At 35.5% G+C, this 16,536-nt stretch overlaps 2 protein-coding genes across 2 annotated transcripts in view; one reads left to right on the plus strand and one right to left on the minus strand.

Moving 5' to 3' along the window:
* The first annotated feature begins 219 nt into the window (after positions 1–219).
* On the plus strand, positions 220–2,083 carry LOC106720880. The gene is made up of 3 exons (XM_014515682.2): positions 220–1,509; positions 1,640–1,827; positions 1,993–2,083. The coding sequence occupies exons 1-3, from the start codon at positions 301–303 to the stop codon at positions 2,081–2,083; spliced, it is 1,488 nt and encodes a 495-aa protein (XP_014371168.2). The 5' UTR covers positions 220–300.
* Positions 2,084–2,901: 818 nt separating this feature from the next.
* The window catches only part of LOC106720861 (transcription elongation regulator 1-like), a 31,732-nt gene continuing 18,097 nt past the window's right edge, over positions 2,902–16,536 (minus strand). Inside the window, exons 16-22 of the mRNA XM_045684840.1 lie at positions 14,474–14,672; positions 13,858–13,970; positions 5,886–6,131; positions 5,209–5,331; positions 4,697–4,861; positions 3,606–3,775; positions 2,902–3,054 (exon numbers count right to left, since the gene is read on the minus strand). Of these exons, the coding sequence (XP_045540796.1) occupies positions 2,928–3,054; positions 3,606–3,775; positions 4,697–4,861; positions 5,209–5,331; positions 5,886–6,131; positions 13,858–13,970; positions 14,474–14,672 (1,143 nt within the window). The 3' untranslated portion in view covers positions 2,902–2,927. The remainder of the gene's footprint in view (positions 3,055–3,605; positions 3,776–4,696; positions 4,862–5,208; positions 5,332–5,885; positions 6,132–13,857; positions 13,971–14,473; positions 14,673–16,536) is intronic.

Consider the following 16,536-nt stretch of genomic DNA (forward strand, 5'->3'; position numbering starts at 1 on the left):
GTAAAAGCGCCATCTTTTGTTGAAAATAAAAGTTTGACCGAGCTTTTTAAATTAAATTTTGTATTTTGTATAAATTAAAAAAATGAAATAAAAGTATTGATAAAAAATTAATCAAATAAACTTTCGAATTGAAAATGTGGAAAAAGTAAAAAAAAATAGGAAAAAAGGTTTCATACACAAGCTGTTTACGATAATACTTGCTGTCATAACAACAGCAAACAAACAAAAAATAAACAAAACATCATTGAAGTTTTTCAAATAGTATAAAAATCTAACTAAACATTAAGATTCTCCATAAAGATGTCGTCTTTAAGTGGATACGACACGGAAGCTGTTGGTTTTGATAGTATTACTTCGGAAAAAAAGGCGGGAACTGAAATTTCAACGCAGACCAATGAATTCAAGGAGTACAGTTTTGGTTGTCAAACGGTTACATCGAAAGACGTTGGCTGTTCCGCCGAGCCTGAAGACTTGAACGCAGAGGACGATGTACTCAAGGAGTATCCACCACCAGGTCTTAATGCGTTCCTCAGGAAGGTAGTTCCCAGCATGATGGAACAACTAGACCAGAACGAAAAAGATATGCCGTACAACTCGTCAGACTCCGACGAGGAAGAAGCTGTAACCGCAAAGATCCTTCAGGAGATAAACTTAGATGGACAAGGGTTAGGCGCGGGTGACCACCGATCTTCTATCCTGGGGGTAACTTGGAGCAGCACCGGGAATACATTAGCTGTCTCCATAGGTCAGAAGCAGCACGAGACCTGGTGTGAACAACAAGGTCAGATCAAAGTATATACCATGAAGAACTTTGAAGGAAGCAAACTGACCCATACTCTTGATATAATGGAGAAGAATTGCGTTACTGTGGTGAAGTATCACCCCACTGTCTCAGCACTGCTAGCGTACGGAACAGCTTCCGGTGAAGTTGTATTAAGCAACTTAGTGAATACGAGTCTGAACTCATTTACCGATCGTATATATTCACCGTCCGGTTGCCACGGGTCACGTCGCGTGTCGGCGCTACACTGGGCTGACGCCAGTCTAGCGAATACCTTCCTTATGATGCAAATAAATGGAAAAGGCAAACGGCGAGGCGCGGCCGATCAGATTCTTATATCTTCTGGTTGCGATGGTACCATCAATGTATGGCAAGTAAATGCCAACTTGAAGATATTTGAGAATGTCGTTTGCTATAATTTGAATGCAGGAAGGAAGCCAGCGCCGGATATCACATGCTTTGACTTTAACAAGAGATATTGTCTCCGGCGTTTCGATGAGAAATTGCCTGATGATATATTTGTCGTTGGGTGTAAGTCTGGGCAGCTGTATCTATGCAAGATCAAGGGCACTGGAGACGAGGTGGTGGACCCGGTGCACGAGGAGTTGGAGGGGCACGGGACCTGCGTGCTGGGCGTCGAGTTTAGCTGCCACAAGCCAGTCTTCGTGTCAATGTCAATGGACTCGGAGTTGAGGCTCTATTCTGTTAACCAACCTTGTCCATTGAAGGTGAAAAATTTGGTTTTAATTATTTTCATTCAATAACTGCCACTGATAATAATCCTATTTCAAAACGATTTTCTGTTATTTAAAAAAATGTCTCGGTACATTTAAAGGTGTTTGTTCATTCTATCATCAGATCTTTTGCTTGGACGTGGCTATCAGCTGCATGGCGCTACTGGGCACCACCCCGTGCGCGGTGGTGGGGCTGACAGCTGATGAGAAAGAGGCACTTAGGGTCTACAATGTCTTCAGTGGGAAGCAAGTCATGGTTGACGGCTTCTTGGGTCATCAAGAGGTCACTTGTGTTGCTGTATCACAGAGCGGGTGAGATAAAATCTCTTTTAGAAATAGAAGCTTTTCTTCTTTAAAATGATGCAGTACTTGTAGATTGTATTGACATTTCTAATCAAATGTTATCCGTCCTAATGACATTGTTCATCAAACGATCTTCTGTTCTATTGACATTTTTATTTTTATGACGTGTTATAGGATTGTAGCTGGCAACATGGATAATAAACTGCGCGTCTGGGACCTTCCCGCGCTTCGCTTTAAACTGTCATCAGAAGATTATTACTTTTAATTTATCTTAAAATGAATGTGTTTACTCAACAAGTTGTCCGTTTAGTTATTTTTTTGTTAATCGCGTCTTATATAGATGATAGAATATATTTTGTTTGTTATAGTTATTATTGTTTTATTGAACAAGAACATTTTTGACACACATTGACGAGTTCTAACTCCGCCATTGGACTATTGTCGTAAACCATATTCTAGCTTATCTCTTAGTTGTAATCTTGTAATGGTAAAAGAAATGTTAGTAAATTAAGAAAAACTTACTTATTTTTATTCACTTCAAGATATTTGATTCATAAACATTAGAAACTGCCTGAAATCAATACTAGTATTTTTACATAGATTGTAAAATTATTCCATTGCCTTATAAATGAGAATCAATATTTTTCTATTGTTAATTTGATCATTAGATCATAAGAACTAAATATATTAAATAATGGCATGGCGATAAAATCTTACTAATAGAACATAGTCTGGAAAAGCACATAGGCTACTTAATATTTTTTTTACTATTTCCGCGCGGACGACAGCTAGTAAGCTATATTTTTATGAAGTAGCTCGAAAAACAAAATAATATATTGGTTAAAAGTACCACATTTAGGTTAGGGGGTAGTCCAAAAGCACACTATATATCACTAGGAGGGTTGAGAAGTTGCTAAAAAATCATCTCGTAATTAATGGACAACCCCTTAGTTTTTGTTAGAATGTAGGCCATTTCAACCTTTTTGACGGGCCTCCCCCCATTCTGTTCTCCTCGCTACACCTATTATTGTTCTGTCTGTTTCATGTGACTTCATATTTGATGGTAAGGTATAAAATAAAACTCTTTATTGTTACGTATTATTTATTATTTATTTAGGTCGCCGCGTTGGCTCGCTGGCTGTGGGGGGTGGTGGTGGACCCTTCTTGTGAAGCTCCTCTAGGTGCGCCATTATTGTCTGTAGACGTTCACCGGGCGCATGGTCCAGTGCTGTATATCTGTCATAAGATAATCTTACTAATATAAATGCAAATGTATGGATGGATGAATGTTTGAAAGTAACTCCAGAACGGTTCAACGGATCTTGATGAAATTTGTCACATATATAGAACATAGTCTGGAAGAACACATAGACTACTTATTAAGTTATTTTTTTTTTAAATAAGACCAAAAGAATGTTAATCCAGTATTTCCAAAAGTGGGCGATAACACCCCCTTGGGGGCGTTTGAAACCTAGAAGGGGACAATAAGAGGTCCAAAAAATGGGAGGCATTGAAATTAATTAAAGTAATGAAATTGTGGTTTTTAAATTTTAGAGCTGAATAAAGATTAGGGGCGCTCTGAAATATAATTGATTTTCAAAGGGGGCGGTGAAAGAAATAAGTTTGACAACATTGGTACATGTCGGAATTCGAACCTAGGACTTGCAGATTACAAGTCAATTGCTTAACAATTGAGCCATCAACGCTCTTCTTTCAATATTACTCTCCACTAAAACATGATATTATTTGAAAGAAGGATACCATAAACCCCCCACCCTATATCTTACCTGGTGTCATGCTGGAGGGTGTCAGTGATGGCATTGAGAGCTGCTGGATTGTCTTTAACAGCGGTAAAGCTACGATGTGTTATAGCGCGGCATTCCAGCAACAGTTGACGTAAAGCAGCCTTCGCCCCGCTTTGCTTATCACGCTGGTATTCTCTGAACTCTCGCTCCATCTAATATACATTGGATGAGGGGTCATGATTAAATGGTCGATAATAAAGTCTAAGAGTCATAGGAAAAAAAACTTACAGATTTACAAGTACATTTTATTTTTAAACATATGTCCATCATTTTATATTTTGACTCTAAGATCTTTGACAAATCATGTTTATTGAAATACTAGCTTTTATCCGCGACTCCATCTGCGCAGAATAAAAAAATCTAAGCTACCTCCCCATCAATTTTCAGCTAAATCAGTTCGACCTATCTTGAGTTATAAATAGTGTAACTAACACGACTTTCTTTTATATATACAGATATGATGGCAAACAAGCAAACGATCACCTTAATTCGCCGAAATAGCGAAGTTACTATTGCCTATAGATCTTTACCATTAATGGACGGAAAAGGAGACGCACAGAAAGAGCCACTCCATTAAATCCACCTCTCCTTCCCATCTTATCCTAACAAGAAAAGGATGGGAAGGAAAGAAGACTAATTCCGCGTACAGTCTGATGAGTAAACCGGAGACTAATTTGGTCCTCTTTTCCTTGTCACCCTTTATCTTACAGAAAAAAGATGCCAAGGGATAGTATTTCAAAGATAGAACCAATAGAAAGGGGAAATTTTATCTTTGTATAGAGCAGTGTTTTCAAAAGTGGGCGATAACGCCCCCTTGGGGGCATTTAAAACCTAGGAGGGGGCGATAAGAGGCCCAAAAAATGGGAGGACATTGAAATTAATTAAAGTAATGAAATTGTGGTTTTTAAGTTTTAGGGCTGAATAAAAATTAGGGGGCTCTGAAATATAATTGATTTTCAAAGGGGGCGGTGAAATAAGTTTGACAATCACTGGTTTAGAAATAACCTGTTCTTTTCTACCTGAAAAATAACAAAGACATTAAAAGACTGATACAATTTGATTGTGTTCCTGACCTGTGATGCACTGGCGTAGACAGGTGGTGCTGGTTGCTGCTGGAGCTGGTCTTTCACGTCACGCCATCTCGCTGTGCTCGTCACACCGAGCTCTGTGAGCAGAGCACGCAGCTTGTCACGCCGCTTGTTGGATAACACGCTTATGTGCTGAGAGAATAACCGCTCCTGTGTCGAAAATACCTTGGGTCTAGATTTTGCAAGTGAATGGTTCAAGGGTTAAGTACTTGACTTGTAATCTGTAAGCCCTGAGTTCGAATCCCGTCATGTACCAATGTGTTTTACATATGTACATTTATCTGACATTCTTACTGTGAAGGAAAACATTGTGATGCTTTGCTTGCATTGTTTGCATTGTGCACATATCTGAGAAGAAATTCAATGATATATGTGAAGTCAACCCGCACTGAGTCAGCATTAACTATGTCCTAGTCATCTCTAACTTAGGGTAGACTCTGAGACAATCAGTGGGGATGTATAGTGAGCTGATGATGATGATGATGAAATGCATTTACCTTATCCTCTTTGGAGAGTAACTCTGCTAGTTTGTAGCGGTGATCTTTCTTGAGCTGTTTCTTAGCTTCCCGCCACGTTAGGTCTGGGTTTCGCACTAGATCAGCTAATAGTGCGTTGAAATGCTGCAATTGTTTGGAAATATAGACTTAATGTGAAGGGAATAAGATCTATTTTACTATATTTTATTTTATAATTTATCGAGAAATTGAGGAGCAGAATGTTAGCGTGGTTTGGACATGTTATGCGAAGAGATGATGTTCATATAAACAAAAAAGTATTGAGATTGAATGTGGATGGCTATAAAGGTAGAGGAAGACCAAAGAAAGTATGGATGGATTGTGTGAAAGAGGATATGCGTAAGAAGGGGGTAAATTCAGATATGACGGCTGATAGAGATGTATGGAATACATACTGTGCCGACACTTCATAGGGATAAGGGCAGGTTGATGATTATAATTTAACAAACGAGCAAGCTGTCACCAAAATTCGCCGAAATGGCGAAGTGATAGCCTGCCCATAGACATCTATAATTGCAAATGTGATGTCCCTTTAACCGACGGAGAAGACGGACCGAGAATATGTCATCATCCATCTATTTCCCCTTCCCATCCTTTCTTTATAAAAAAGGGTAGTGAAATACAATTTAACGATTTGCCTAGGTAAATTATAAACTAACTTGTACAGCCTCATCTCGCTTGTGATACTCTCGCTCCTTGTCCCTGTCCCGCAGACTGGTGGCGAGGGCGCGCTGCACTTCCTTCTCGCGCTCCTTGATTGAGGCCTGCGCCCGCAGCTGCCTGTCCCTCTCGCGCGCCGCCGCCGCCTCGCTGCTCTCCTCCACCTCCCCCTCCGCCTCCACGTCACCTTCCACCTCCCCCTCACCTCCTTCCTCCGCCTCCGCGCGGGATGTGTCGCCTACCTCCTAAACGTTTATATAGCCTCAGAAATGGTATACTAACGCTCTGAGTGAAATATGGCGGCTCTCTATTTTATCATACCTTTGGGGTTTAATAGGATTACGTGCGACTGTAATTCGTAGAACCGTAACGCCCCTTTCTGTACAACGCCCTGGGCGGTCCCATCACGCCCTACTCTAACGCTGGCATTGTGAGCCTAACACGAGTATTGGTGAAAAACGTAAAGTACACCAGAAATCATATACTATCTTACTAATATTATAAATGCGAATGTTTAGATGGATGGATGTTAGGTATCTCTAGAACGGCTCATCAGATCTTGATGTAATTTGACATATATGTAAAACATAGTCTGGAAGAACACATAGGCTATTTATTAAGTTTTTTTTTAATTCCGCGCAGACGGAATCGCGGGCGACAGCTAGTTTTTGACATAATTGACGATGATACGGAGGCGAGTCACAAAAATTGATGCTAGACTCAATGGATGGATAGACGATGTCGACGTCAAAACTTCACAAATGTATTAATTTAATTTCCACAGATTGGGTTCATTATTGGTATTTGTATGGATGGATGTTTGTAACAAGGTATGTACAAAACGGCTCGACGGATCTCGCTGAAATTTAGCACAAATGTAGAACATAACTTGTAAGAACACATAGGCCACTTACTAAGTTTTGGAACGAAGTTCCTTATCGCGCGTTGTGAAAGGGGGCTAGACGGAAAAAATTGTTACGAAAAGTTGTCACGACACTTTTTGCTATAGTAAGTATGTTAACGACGAATGAGCGCTACTTCACCATGGCAACGACGTGACAATATATAACGAAAATTCATAGAAATAAAATGTACTTCTTGTGAAGACTTAAGTTTTTTATTCATAGAATAAACATTGGTTCCTTCACTAATTAATCGAAAGGAACTTCGTTCCATCCGGGTGTCCCTTGACACCTTTCAAGTTTTTTTTTTCAAATACCGCGCGAACGAAGCCTCAGACAGAAGCTAGTCTTATTAATATTATAAATGCGAATGTTTGTTACAAGGTATCTCTAGAACGGCTTCATTGATTTCGCTGAAATTTGGCAAACATATAGATCATAATCTGGAAGAAACTTGGAATCTTAAATCCTCGCGAGTGGAGTCACGGTCGTCAGCTAGTATATAATAAAACCAACATCTCAAAGAAACATTTATTCACAAATTTCCCTATTTAGGGCTAATACATGTAGAATTATTTATTTACATTTAAGTATATAAAAATTTAATACACAATCCAATGTACTCAATAAGTCAAAGTTATACCTAGTTATACAGGATGTTAAGATTTTTTTAAACGAAAAATTTTACTACGAATTAAAAAAAAAGTAGGCGGATATTTAGAGATTATAGGATGACAATTTTTTACAAACAAAAACGTATTAATGCCCGACTGATAGAAGGGTATTTTTTTATCTGCTGATGGTATATATTTAAGATATATTATCCATCCATCCATAGACATAGGTAGGCTTTTTGATTTCGTGTCCGGCCAAAATAAACGGTTTTCCGTAAGGCTTTTTACATTTAATACTGAGACAAAATTCTAAATAATACAGGATGTCCGACCTTTCTACTCAAATGTCCGGTCAAATTGGCTGGTCTGTCCGGCTAGTAGGTTTGGCGACCTGGCAACCCTACATCCATACATACATACATAGCATAGGTTATTTTCAAAAGAGGATTTTTTAAACAATCTTTGTAACTTAGATTCATTAGTCCAAGTTTCGTCAAAAATAAAATTTTAACACCCTATATATTATAAACTAAAAAATATAACTTGAAACTTAATAAAACGTTACAAGTATTACATTAATACATTATTTACTTATTGTAATGTATATGAGTCAAAATTATTGCCTACCGTGAGTTTACACTGCAGAAAACATGTTTAAAAAAAACATTTTATTTTCGAAAAATATTTATACGCACTTTTTTTTTGGGACACACAGACACACTGACATAAAAATAAAATCGACTAATTTTATTAAAAAGTGAAAAAATTTATGAATTAAAAAAAAAAATACTAATTTTTTTTAACGTAAAAAAAATTTGTTTAGATACTTTTTTTTAAAATTCACATTATCCGAAATACCAAAAAAATATGAAGGATTTGTGACACTAATTTAGTGTTACACCTAGCGTTTATACATCCTCACTGAGGGTCTCAGAGTCTACCCTAAGTTAGAGATGACTAGGACATAGTCAATGCTGACTCAGTGCGGGTTGACTTCACACATATCATTGAATTTCTTCTCAGATATGTGCAGCATCACAATGTTTTCCTTCACCGTAAGAACGTCAGATAAATGTACATATGAACACATATTAGTACAAGGGATTCGAACCCAAGACTTTCAGAATACAAGTCAAATGCTCAACCATTGAGCCACCGACGTTCTCTTAATTACGTTTAAGTCAAAATCCGCCGAATAAACTCACGGTTTTAATGAAATTAGAGCTTTTTATATACAATGTCTAATACAGGATGTTCTAATAAGTATGCATTTAATTTTTCTTAATATTTTAAAGTTATTTTAATTGTGCTAGAACTAAAAAGCACCAATCACTTTCCAAATGGCTAATAAACGTAGAATTCCACTGAAATAACACTTGTATTGTATGTCACTACAAAATATAGCCACAAGTTTATCTGCGTTAGTAAAAATGGGAAGGGGAACCGGATTTAACAAGAGAGGGGACTCAGAGATAGGGGACATATTGTTTTTCTATGCGTTCTGTTTATTAAAGGTCTATAGGCAACGGCCAGTTCGCTATTTTGGCGAATTTTGGAAGCCACTTGATCTTTTTTCACTTTAAATTTTAAAAAAGAGTGCTATCGTCCATATATAAAAAAAATGTCGACAACTATAATAGGACAAGGATTTTATGACATTACGTTGTCGGTTATTCGTTTAGTGCAGTGTTTCTCAGAGCGGGCGTTAACGCCCCCTTGGGGGCATTTGAAACCTAGAAGGGGGCGTTAACGGGCCCAAAAAAATGGGAGACATTGAAATAAATTAAAGTAATGAAATTGTGGTTTTTAAGTTTTAGGGCTGAATAAAAATTAGGGGCGCTCTGAAATATAATTGATTTTCAAAGGGGGCGGTGAAAGAAATAAGTTTGACAATCACTGGTTTAGTGTCACTTATTGTCACCGTGTCAGAAAAGTATGTCAGTCTATATGCAAAGTGTCACTGCAGTCAAAATTCCACTAAGCCATATATGTCATGTATTTACACATACAAAAATTATGTATTCTTTCTCACAATGGGTACATTTACTACCCAATATCCAAATAGTACCCATATTAAAAAAAAAAATTACACATTTATTTATTTTTTTAATTATATCAATAAACACTTAGATGTTACAATTTCTTTCATATATTTACAATCATTATAAAGGTGCATTTCCACTGATCAAAAAATCACTCGCATTATTTAAAAAAAAAAAACAATATTTTTTGGATGCAGTCAGTGAAAACGCACGTTAAATCAATGCAACTTCATGTTGATTGGTCAAGTGATAAAATTTGACTATACCAAGATACAGGATGTCCCAGATTTAAGTCCAAAAATATTTTTTTTATAAAACGTTGTATTAAATTTTGAAATACCAACAGCTTTATAGCCAAAGGTGCGGACATCTGACTACGTAGTCAAAGATTCAATTCCCAAGGATAGGGACAAGTCTAGAATTGAATCGGAATTATATGCTAACTAGCTGTCGCCCGCGACTCCGTCCGCGCGCAGTTAAAAAATGGGGGGGGGGGGTTATGAAAAATACATGTTGGCCGATTCTCAGACCTACTGAATATGCTCACAAAATTTCATGAGAATCGGTCAAGCCGTTTCGGAGGAGTTCAAGTTCGAACCCCGTGACACGAGAATTTTATATATTATATATTAGGTCCTTACATATGAAATTGGCGTTTTTCGTACTGGCCACTTTAATCACGAATTTCTCCTCTTTGGTAAGGAATTCCAAATTCAAATTTGTACAGCTATAGACTCATGTATTTGTGGTTCGATGACCGTCATTCATTTGTTTTTTTTCTTCTGTTTTTTTCTGTTTGCGTCACTCATTTTACAAAATGGAAAACTTAAAATATCGCATTATTTACGAGTACGAGTTCCGCCGTGGCACTAGTGCTGCGGAAACGACTCGAAGGGTGAATGATATGTATGGCGGTCGTGTTGCAAAAGAAAACACAGTTCGTTTTTGGTTCCAACGTTTTCGTTCTGGAAATTTCGATCTGCAGAACAAGCCCCGTGGACGGCCTGAGACTCAAGTTGATAATGAAGAGTTGAAGGCTATTGTGGAAGCGGATCCATCGCAAACCACGTCCGAGTTAGCTGCAGGCTGCGATGTTAGTGATAAAACTGTTTTAATTCACTTGAAGCAAATTGGGAAGATTAAAAAGCTTGAAAGGTGGGTACCTCACGAATTGACTGAAGCAAACCGGCAAACGCGCGTCGACTGTTGCGTTACATTACTAAACCGGCACAATAATGAAGGTATTTTAAACCGAATCATTACCTGTGATGAAAAATGGGTTCTTTACGATAATCGGAAGCGCTCAGCGCAATGGTTGGATCCTGGCCAGCCAGCCAAATCCTGCCCCAAGCGAAAATTAACCCCAAAAAAGTTACTTGTAAGCGTTTGGTGGACTAGTGCCGGTATTGTTCATTACAGTTTTCTCAAATCTGGCCAGACTATTACGGCTGATGTCTATTATCAGCAATTGCAAACCATGATGGAAAAGCTAGCGGCTAAACAACCTAGGCTGGTCAATCGCTCCACGCCACTGCTGCTTCACGACAACGCTAGACCACACACTGCGCAACAGACGGCTACTAAATTAGAAGAGCTTCAATTGGAAAGTCTAAGACATCCTCCGTACTCCCCAGACTTTGCTCCAACAGATTACCATTTTTTTCGAAATTTGGATAACTTCTTGCAAGGGAAAAAATTCAACTCCGATGGGGCAGTCCAAATCGCCTTCAAAGATTTTATTGATTCCCGTCCGACTGCTTTTTTTTAGTAAAGGGATCAATGAACTACCTATGAGATGGCAAAAGTGCATAGAAAATAATGGTTCATACTTTGATTAATTAAATATATTATATTAAAAAATATTCGACTTTTTGTTCCTCCCATACAAAACGCCAATTTCATATGTAAGGACCTAATATTTAGTCCCGGAACGGAATGCATGCTTTGAAGATCCCGGGACTCTTACTAGTTACACTTGAGGATGGCCACCGAGGGGGTTTTACTTTCCCCCCAGAACGCAGGATATCTTTTGAAGATTCCCCCCTCCCCTCCGAAAAAAATAGATGCTAATATTTAAAAAATAAAATTTCAAGACATGTTCATAGATTACTTCATTAGATTGTATTTAGGTCACAGTTTTATACAAAAAAAAACTAGCTGTAAATATTGTATATTGAATTTATAATCTAAACATTTATCAGGATTCAGATTTTTTTTTAATTTATTCTCGAGTATACATGCAGGATGATATATATATAATAAATCTTATTTTAAATTTAAAGACTAGATTGTCCATAATATTTTAGAATTGCAAAAAATATTTTTTCAAATTGCAGTATATTTTTCAGACATATAAATAGGTGGGTAAGAAATTAAAGTTGTATTTTTAATTTATTTCCATACATAAAAATATTTTCAAAAAGTACGAGTCAAATTTCATCACTCGATAAGAAAAAATGTCACAAATTAAAAAAAAAATTGTCTCATTATTTATGTATAACATTAAATAATGCGGGTAGTTTTAATTTAATATGTTTCAACATGTATGTACAAAAAAAAACACATTTTTTTTGGAACACCATTTATATACAACATATGGAACATGCTGTATTTTAAACTTAAATTTCGACAAATGGAAAGATACATTTTTAATATGAAATACAGTCAAAACCGTTTATAGCGACATCGTTTAGAACAACATACCGGTTAAATTGACCAAAATCAAAGGTCCTGGCTGAATGTTATATACATATCTTTCCTATTAATACCTGTCACCGGTTGTTACAACTATCGGTTTTTACGACTCAATATGAGTAGTCCCTTCGATGTCGTTATAACAGATTTTGACTGTATCTGTTTTAGATATATATTTATATCTACCCGCATTTATCCAGCAGCTAATTGTCCAGAGCGCGCGCGCGCTCTTCCACAGATCAGTGTTTAAAAAACACATAAAGCAAACACTAATCCTTTTCCGTCTTCTTCCTTTTCTTCTTCTCAGTTTTCGTAGTTTTCTCCACTTTCTTAATCTTCTTCACAGTGTCTTCAGGCTCTGGTGATATGAATTCAGTTTTTCTCTTCTTGGGTGGTGATTTTATTGGCGAATTCTTCTCTTGAATCACTTCCTTCTTCGAAGATCTAAGTTGTTTCGGTGATAACATTTGTTCCTTTTCTGGTGTTGTTTGGCTAGATTTCTCAGATTCATCCTCGTTTTTATCTAATTTAGCTTTTGGATCTTTGGTACCATCCTCACCAGGTATACCTAAGATCTCAGCCCATTGATCTGGAGGTGGTGTTGGTTGCTTCTTCTCCTCCTCCGTAGACTGATCCGATTGTTTCTGTGAACGAACAAACGGAATTCACATATTTTATATATAGGAGTTTATTAAAGCGAACCTGCATCGGACAATATTTTGTTAAAGTTACTAATAAGTTTTTTTTTAAATTGAAAAAAAAAAAACACCAGCAATTAAAACATAATTTAAATAAAAAAAATTCAAAATTATACAATCTAATAGATTTAAGCCATTAGGGGGCATGCACACTGGGCTATTTATAAAAAAAAAACACAACCGTATTTTTTTCGTTCAAATTTCGACTCTATACCAACTAAGATAAGGTTGTAAATGCGACTTTTAAAGCCACCCGTTTGCAAGCGCCCTAAGGCCTGTCATAGTCTGCGGGAACGCGCAATTCCGATGTAGGTTCGCACTAGAATCTCATATATATATCTCACCGTATAACTCCGTCCGTCCGTTGCACAAACAAATATCACTGTAACACACACTATATATTTTTTAACTTCTTTTACCAAAACGATTGTTATAACGTGTGATTTTTTTTTTCAAAAATTTTTTTTTTGTATTTTTTTATCGCATGAAAGAAAAAAAACGCGTGGGGTAGCAACGACCCCCGCAGAATATGACAGTCAGCATCGATTATGACGTATTATAATGAAAAAAACATGTTTAAATCCTGAAAAACATACTTATATTCAAATTTAAATAAAATTATTTGTAAATATAAAATAGCCGGTTAGAATAAAAAAAAAATATGCATTTTTCGCTGGGGCTTTTGATATACTGCGATACAGAATATAAATAACCCTTGTACAAATTAATTATTACTTTCAGTATGTTATTTTTAGTTACCATCTTGTTAAAACATACCCTTTTTGGAAAAAAAAAACGACACCCAACAAAAAAAAATCTCGAATCTACAACTGACCAAGCAACTCCTTAATATAATTGTTAAAAAAAATATTATTTTTTAAGATATACATTTTCAAAAAAAAAAAAAAAGACAAAATATATTTTTTGCACACCCCAGCATTTAAAAAAAAACTTAGTAAGAAATAGATTTTTTCCTGTAACAAGTATATAAAGTGTCCTATATAAATTATCCTAAACTTACCTCTCCTTTTTCTTTCTTCTTATCTTTTTTACTCTCCTTGTCCTTCTCCTTGTCTTTTTCCTTATCTCTGTCCTTGTCTTTCTTCTCCTTCTTACTTGCGGACCGGTCACGCTCTAAAGGTTGAAAATAATTTAACGTGGGTTTCTAAGACCAAAAATCTCCATAAAACATATCTTCATCCCTTCATCTTTGACAAAACAGAGACTTTGGTCTGAGAAACCAATGTTTAGTCAAAAAAAAAAGACATACTGATTTAATATCACACAAAAAAAATAACAAAAAGACACAAAACTTAGACAAGTCAGAGACAAAAGAGAATTTGGTATTTTTTTTAATTGAAATTATTTCAACAATAACAAAATACTTCCCCTAGTTCAGTGTTATATAACGCCCCCTTGGGGGCGTTTGAAACCTAGGAGGGGGCGATAAGGTACCCAAAAAATGGGGGGCATTGTAATTAATTAAAGTAATGAAATTGTGGTTTTTAAGTTTTAGGGCTGAATAAAGATTAGGGGGCTCTGAAATATAATCGATTTTCAAAGGGGGCGGTGAAAGAAATAAGTTTGACAATCACTGGTCTAGTTGAATCAAAAAGAAACTTCTACTTCCGACCTACCTTTGTCCTTTCCATCTTTGTCTTTCCTCTTTTCATCCTTCACCTGCTTGCAGTACTCTCTGAAGTAGTCTTCTCTTACGGTGCTGCTCTCCACCGCCTTGTACCTTGGATCGCTGTCAATTTTCTTCTTTATCTCCGCCCAGCGCGTGTGTCTGCCAACATTCTTCTCTTTCAGCAGAGCTAAGAAGTCATTTTTCACCTAGAAGGAGAGATAAGAGTTAGTAGGAGATCGTGATTGGCGCGAAATTTGGTAAACTATAGGAATAGATTGTGTTCTGAACATTTTAAACTATCTTTTTATAATTAAATTTTTTAATAAACTTAATTCACGCTTAGTTTACTTTGAGTATCGACTAGTTTAGAGTACTTCGAAGGCCTTTACCTAGAGATATTTTGGGACCGTGAATTAATTCGACTCAACCCTACTCTATAAAGACTCTCGAAGGACTAAAAACCAGTCTATACTTAAAATTAACTATGCCTAAATCAAGCAAGTTTGTTTTGTAATTTTTTATTCGCAAAGCTTCTTCTATTCCAAAACCACAATCTAACCCAATAGCGTTCCCTATAAAATACGCTGTGGCATTAAAAAATATATATATTTTTTTTATAGCTGAAAACATTTAGAAAAAACATATTATTATGCTGTGGAAATAAAAAACAATTAGTATTAATTCCTGAAAGAGATATAGATTAGTTTCAGCGAAAGTAAAGGTATCGTCATACAAGTGGATAAAAATGTCTGAGTAATTTGTACAAATAAAATGTTTGGATGGATGGATGTTTGTTTGAAAGTATCTCTCCGGAACGGCTCAATGGATCTTGATTAAAATTTGGCACAGATGTAGAACACATAGGCTACTAATAAAGTTTTTTTAATTGCGCGCTGACGAAGTCGCGGGCGACAGCTAGTGAAATAAAAAAAAGCAATTAAATGTTATTTCGATGTACCCAAAATGGCTTACAGTAAGCTTAAATACCTTTTGTTATATAAGATTTTTTCTAGGTAGAAAAAGAATTTAAATATGTATGTATGATGTAATTGAAAAAAAAAATAGAAAAGCAAAAAATATTAAAAAAATTAAATTCAAAAGTCTATCACATATTTTTTTTTTGTTGTATTCATTTGGAAAAAACTTTCTGAGAACAAAGATTTTTTCAAACAAGAATCCTTTTTTCCAATTCAGCAATGTTTTTTTATCAACCTTTCCTTTCGCTTTTTCTTATAAAATACGACTCTAATCGGCGATTTCCACTTATTTACAGGCAAAACAAACATTTTCCATCAATAAAATAATAAAAATTTAAAATTACAAAAAAAAAAATCTTTGGTCTAAAAAACTAAAAAAAAAAAGTTTTGCTTATTTTTTTACTGTTATGAAATTTAGCAATTTTTCGACAGAAAAAAAAGAAATCAAATTCATAATTAGCAAGGACTTAACATCAGGTGAACATATCTCCTTAACCTCTTCTTAAAAAAAAACATTTAACTCTTAAAAAAAATATTTTTTTAGTTAACAAAAGCTTTCATGTACAATCACCATTATAAAAAATATTCATTTAAATATTCTGGGTTCGAATTCAAACTTATGTAATATCTAGCCATTTATCCACTATCATATGAAATAGGCTTAATAAAAGAGTTTTTTTAGTCAAAATAAATGAAAACTTTCTTTTAGTCTGTGTTACCTGTAAATATATTTACTTTATATCGAATTCGCCTTTTTTTTTGCAAAAATATTAACAAGATTTGACACAAAAACTGTCTCTTTCTTAATGTCAGAAGGACAAATTACAAAAAAATTTATATATGCTTTGAAAAAAATTACAATTAAAAACTTTCTGAATCTTAAAAAAATTACCATGTAATTAGTCTGACAATTTTCTAAAATTTCATTACTGATTTGAACGGAAAAATTTTTTTTCGTACATATTTTTTCCAAAGAGATTTTTTTTTAAAATTATCTAATATTGTGAAATAATTGTATTTTTCAATACATTTTGATTGTATATAAGTTTTAAAAAATCTTTTTGAAAAATATCAAAACAAAAAAAAACCTGAA

The sequence above is a fragment of the Papilio machaon genome, chromosome 28 (genome assembly GCF_912999745.1).
Source record: "Papilio machaon chromosome 28, ilPapMach1.1, whole genome shotgun sequence".
In the NCBI taxonomy this organism is placed as follows: Eukaryota; Metazoa; Arthropoda; class Insecta; order Lepidoptera; family Papilionidae; genus Papilio; species Papilio machaon.